The following is a 6,037-nucleotide window of genomic DNA, read 5'->3' on the forward strand; positions in this document are numbered from 1 at the left end:
GTTTCGTAAATGGCAGGGGTTTTGGAGAGTAGGGATGGGAGTGGGTGTCGAAGGTGGGGGTGGGATGGGTTTGTTGGAGTGTTGGGGTGGGGAGAGGGTAAAAACGTACACACACTGGGTGTTTACACCAAATCAATACATGCATGCCATTTGTTTGGATAATATAAAGTTACCAAAGAAGTCATATTCCTAATTTTTAAGGGACTTGGCCAACCAAATATGTAAATGAAGAATTCCTCCACAAACATACCCTAAATTCCTCAAAATTTCTACTTGGAAACTTGCCTTTTATAGTATGTGCATTTTCCCAAGTCAACTGGCTTAAATTAAGATTCTTGCAAGGAGCTTTTAGTTAGCTTGAAACAACAATTTACCCAATTGACAAAACAAAAGTACACAGTACTATATGTTAAGAATCAATCACTTCCAATTTATAACCAAGTCAACTCAATCCATTATTTTTAATTACAGGGAACATCTTGGACCAGAAAAGCAGACATCAGAAGTTACATAGGAGTATCAAAATAAGAAAGAAAAATAGAATGTAGCTCATAGCATGCCATATTATGTAATTCATGTCTTAAGAACTTGTTCAAAATCTCATATAAAGATAAATGATTTCCTCATCTAAATAAAAGGAAGGTTTCATGGATGATGTATGAATCATGCCACTCCAGGATCTAAAGGTCAAACGTTATTGCCAACTTAAACAATAATATTATATAGCCAAACTAAGAAAATGATACAGATTCAAAAGAAGATCTGAAGTATATAATCCCACTTATCTCAGAAAAAGGCTATATTATTTGTAAACTCGACCAAGAACTTAGCTCAGATCATGTGAAAGACGCAGCAATGGTATAAGTTATGCTGGTTTTATGTACTAAAAACACTCAAAACCTTGCTATCTGTAAGACGCCGAAAAAGATTTGAGGCAAGAAACAGTTAACTCTATTTACCTCATCAAAACAAACTTACACGGAGAAACCACGGTAGTAAAAAAACTATTATCAGGCATGCTATCAACAAGTTACAAAATGGTTGTCCACGCCAGCGTGCTCTATCTCGGTCTGCTGAACCAGTAGCACTTGCAATAAATCTCGCTTCATTCCACTCTTCAATAAATCTATTGTCGCTGATACCAGTGACATTTTTTGCAATCTCCCGACAAATTTCACACAATCTGCACGATTTGGAATTTCAACTTTAACAAGCAGCAAAACAATATACATCCTGAATTCCAAGCTTTAATTATTCCCCTTTTTAGTCTTTACGTCTTCTCAGGGTGTTGGCATAGAAAATGAGTGTACCAGAACAAAGCAGCTTTACGTTTACGCTAAGTTACCCTTATCAAGCAATTCAATCACTTTTAGAATTTCAATACTAGAGTTTTCTACAATTCAAGAGGGTTTCCAGGTTAAGCACATAATGCCATTCATTTAGATCACTAAGCAACAAGAGTTCCCTGCCCGGACATAACAAGCTCTTGATTTTACGAGCTGAAAATTTAAAAAGAAAAATCATCTAATCTGGCGTTTCTTGTGCAAGGAGTTGGGAATAGTGTACTAATCATGTTGCTGGTCTGCCAGAGTGCAAACCATCTATATATAGCATGTAATTCAAAATATCATGTTATCCGGGAACTTTCATAGACAGTAAAGGATATCCTTTAGTTTTGGAAACTATAGGGGAGCCAAGCTTGGGGATATTGAAGCACATAAATTTATTCCCCGGGCTTTGATGGCGGTATTGTGGAGAGTGTGAAACCTACAGTTTCAAGGTTTGGAGAAACTACAGCAAGTTCTAATATTTCCTCATGTTCTGTTATTTGGCACAAACAAGTCATATCGACCGACCACCAGTATAGGACACAGGATAAATTTCGTTGAGAACAATTAAGTACAAATCTTTCTGCTCGTGAAACACATTAGAACTCTGTCTGCATAGGAATTTAGTTAATAAAAATGATCAATTATTAGACATTAGAACTATATGATAATGCAAAGGACCCGAGGTTCCTCATCACAAGTTGAACGGAAAAAAAACACAGGTCAGTAAAAATCTTAAGTATAAACACAACTACAACAATTCAAGTGATTGTCAATGACTGAATTTAGCCCTCTAATACTATAGTTTAAAAGACTCTCCCAAAGCAATATATGCTTTTATCGCGTTGATGTTAGGGTCAGCTTGCGTGCACTTTGATTATTCCGCCAGGTACCTGCTACTTCCACCAGGGGCTAATTCCAATAAAGACAAAGCTTTAACTTGAAAATCTTCTACATCTTAGTTTTTAGACATATGACTCATAAGTACACAGTATATTAAACGCAAGAAAAAAACGTAGAACTGTAAACTTAACCTGGGGACATGATTAGATTAAAGAATACATATATGATCATCAGTCAAAAAACAAATGATAGTAAAGAATGATAAATAAACATGAATAATATGTAAATAAAGACGAGGAAAAAAGTAAAGAATGATAAATAAACATGAATAATATGTAAATAAAGACGAGGAAAAAGGAAAAAGTTAAGATACCTATTTCCTTTAAGCTTAAACCAAGTTTCTGCACAATGAGAATGAACAAATCCAAGCTCTCCTTTACATCCACAACCAATCTCAATCAAATCCACCCATTTTTTTCCACTTTCAAATGTATCCAAATGACATATCCTACACACCTTCTCAAAATCACCATCCAAATTCTTCTCCAATTTTCCTTCCTCAACATCATACTTCACATCAATCACACTTGAAAAATTCTCTTGCTTCAAATCCTTCACTATCACCTCATTCCCACCAATCCCTGAATCCTCATTTTCAAGATTTTGATCCAATCTGATAGTGATTACTGTCTCCAGAGCTCTCTGAATCCGAGTATCGGTCTCCTTATCCATAACGTTTTTGTTATTTCTAGGAATCTCATGCAAAATACTCCAAGAAAATAGTTCCAATCAATCAAACAAAGAAAAGGGTCACTGAATCAACAACAAATTAACACGTGATTAGTTAAACTTTAAGGCATTTAGGGGCCAATTGGGAAGTGAGAAAATAAAGATAAGAAGGTAAAGATCCATACAAATAGTACAAAGAAGAGAATGACAGTTTTTTTTATCTTTCTGGATTTATGAAATTAGTTTGCTATGAAAAGTTCAAGTTTCCTATGTTGGTGTCAACCGATTTGTATCATTGTATGTACTCTACTCCATATATATAGGTGGTAGTTGAATTGGTTTAACAGATTAGTAGACTTTTCAAGTCTTCACTTAATAAAAGCCAAGGGGGACACGTTTATTCTTTTTTACTACACTGCACCTGATTCATTGAAGATAAAGATATATACTTCTCCGGTTTTCAAGTTAGACTGAGTAAAACTTTAAGAAAAATATTGAATTTTAAAATTTATGATCTAGCTATAAAAAGATGTCATTAAAAATATAATATTAAATATATAAAAGTAAATAGTGTCATATATGAAATAAAACCGAAGGAGTAAGAGAAAGAATGTAGGGATAATTTCAATAAATATGCCATCCAACATAAAATATTACATTCTTGTAGCCATATTTTTAGTTTATACCCGCAGAGTCTTTCACGTTATACAACATTATACAAGAATCAATATACAACGTTATAAGCTTACCGCAGATAATGTATCAACCTTGTATAAAAGTGTATAAGAGATATTTAATACACACTTTTACACTGTTGTATAAAATTATACAAACTTTATATAAAAATTGATTTTGATCCCCTACGAATGCACCCAAGATCACGGTGAAAAATAGCTAAGAAACTTGTCATGGATAACACCATAGCCATCTTTCTCCGCCATGAAAGCTCCATAAAAAAAAAAAAAAAAAAAAAAAAAAAAACTTTATCTAGAGCCTCTGTAGCATCCCCTTTGGGAGGATACGACTTACGAAACAAAAGCTAATTTCACACTTATAATGTTAGAAGAAATTTATGCCAAAAGATATCCATAAAAATATTTAATAGCGGAAATAGGCCCATGCGAAAAAGGGTTGAAAGTGCGACATTTTTTTCCATTATACCCTCCGAAAAATTTCTTAGATGAAATACAATATCAGAGTATCAATTTAAAATAGTAATGCCCTTCTGAAATAGCCAACACATTTAAGAAACTTCGTTTTGAAATTATATTTTCAAATCAACACCACTGTAGGTCCATAGGATACACGAAACTTAAACTTGCGATTATCACAGAAACTAGTATCTTCCTTTGTATATAATTACAAGGCAAAAGGTAAACCCAGTACATGGCATGACTTGGGTTGGAAGCACACCCTAAAATAGCAAAACGAGTCACCAAGTTCAAGTTACAAGCACATGGTCTTGTGTCCAACAAGCCTCCAAAATTTCATACATAAGTGTTACATATGGATCATGTACAAGTCCCCAAAATTTTACAAGACCTAGATGCATATGCAAATGTGATCTTCACTACGGCTCCCAAAAAGTCTACTCCAAATGGCCATCTTCAAATCGTTTCCCGTACATTACCTACGATAGAAAACAATTATCGCTAAGCATAAAGCTTAGTGGTGTATAAACTTTGGGCTTGGAGCCATTCGATTCTCCAATTCCTTTGTCCGTCGTAGGTAGCTCAATAAGATAACAATAAATCAAGTAAGCAAGTATATCTAAGTATCAAATATCAAAACCTTGAAGAGTTTCCAAATGTCGAAATCAATATTCGAAGGTTCAAGTATCAAGAAAGCTTATACTTCAATTCAAGAGAGTTTGTCAATTAACCAATTTCACCCAATATGTACGTCATACCATCACACCAAGCACAATCAATATCAAGATGGACCGAAGCCCCAAATCAAGAAAGGTCGTCACCCAATAATCAAGAGAATCAAGAGCCATGTTGAAAGTGGCTTTCCACTCGTACTCGAAAATGGACGAAAATTCATCATCAAGACGAAATGTAAATCCAAAGTCAAGATGGGCAAGATCCGAATCAAGAGGCATGCCAATATCAATGACACAATCACCGCAACAAGAAGGACAAAGTCCCAACAAGAATGCAAAATGATCAAGCAATTCGTACAAATGGACAATTTAGCGAAAGTTTTGCAATACTTGAGATAATAACCATACAATGATATAAGATGAAGAGTAAGGAAACAACCCATCAAGATACATCAAAAATTCCAGAAAATAAAGATATTCCAAGTTCAATTTTATACACAAACCTTGGCGTTTTACCACACAACAAGTTCTACCACAACTCGAGGAGTTCAAATCGTCTACGCCATAGACCAACCAAAGTCCACTTCGTCAAACAATTCCTCTTAGCTTGTACAAGAGCATATATACCTTAAATACACAATCAAATATCTACTTAAGTTCAATAGTTTCAGCACGTCGTAACTAAACATGAAATTAGTGAAAATCAGCTTAAACTATCAAAACAGGAATTCTGGACAGTACTTCTGTCTTGTACTATCGCTCAGTTTCAATGGGGTAAACGGCAAAAATAGATTTTGTGGCCTCAATGAAAGTTGTAGATATATGTCTTGGGGTTTCAGAGAAATTCGAATCACTCCTATAGTAGTTTTGTACAACAAGATATGCTCAAAATACTAACAGCAATACATGTAGGGTTTGCAAAACAGAAATCTGGGCAGCACCTGCCCTGTATTTCATCACCCCTTTTCGAGTAAATACAAACAAAACTGGGTTTTGGAGCCTGAACGGAAGTTGTAGGGCTATGAAATAGCTTCCTAGAACATCTTGAATCACTTAAAACTAAGCTTTATACAGGGAATTATGCTAAAAACACTAACAGCAATCCAGTCCAAAAACGGGTTTGTAACTTACCTCAATCGTGTGGAGTTGTTTGGGGCTCAACCAAAGAAAGTCTTGATGATTGATTTAGAGGATGAATATTATGAGAGGAGAGAGGTTTTAGTGTCTTGTTTCCTTGGAGAAAACGAAATTGGAGGGGTGGTGGAGAGGATAAGAGCCAAAAGGGTATATATCTTACTTAGTAAGATAAGGA

At 34.9% G+C, this 6,037-nt stretch overlaps 1 protein-coding gene across 1 annotated transcript; it reads right to left on the reverse strand.

The window, feature by feature from the left end:
* Positions 1 to 446: 446 nt before the first annotated feature.
* LOC132623052 (uncharacterized) lies at positions 447 to 3,230 on the reverse strand. The gene is made up of 2 exons (XM_060337753.1): positions 2,545 to 3,230; positions 447 to 1,183 (listed from the first exon to the last, which is right to left on the reverse strand). The coding sequence occupies exons 1-2, from the start codon at positions 2,901 to 2,903 to the stop codon at positions 964 to 966; spliced, it is 579 nt and encodes a 192-aa protein (XP_060193736.1). The 5' UTR covers positions 2,904 to 3,230; the 3' UTR covers positions 447 to 963.
* Between the last annotated feature and the right edge of the window lie 2,807 nt (positions 3,231 to 6,037).

The sequence above is a fragment of the Lycium barbarum genome, chromosome 12 (assembly GCF_019175385.1).
Source record: "Lycium barbarum isolate Lr01 chromosome 12, ASM1917538v2, whole genome shotgun sequence".
In the NCBI taxonomy this organism is placed as follows: domain Eukaryota; kingdom Viridiplantae; phylum Streptophyta; class Magnoliopsida; order Solanales; family Solanaceae; genus Lycium; species Lycium barbarum.

What these genes read in the sequence shown, in the direction of transcription:
- LOC132623052 (XM_060337753.1), bottom strand. Translation starts at nt 2,903, where the DNA reads ATGGATAAGGAGACCGATACTCGGATTCAGAGAGCTCTGGAGACAGTA. An exon ending in TTTAAGCTTAAAGGAAATAG is followed by an intron (nt 1,184 to 2,544) that starts GTATCTTAACTT and finishes CAAATCGTGCAG; the next exon opens with ATTGTGTGAAATTTGTCGGG.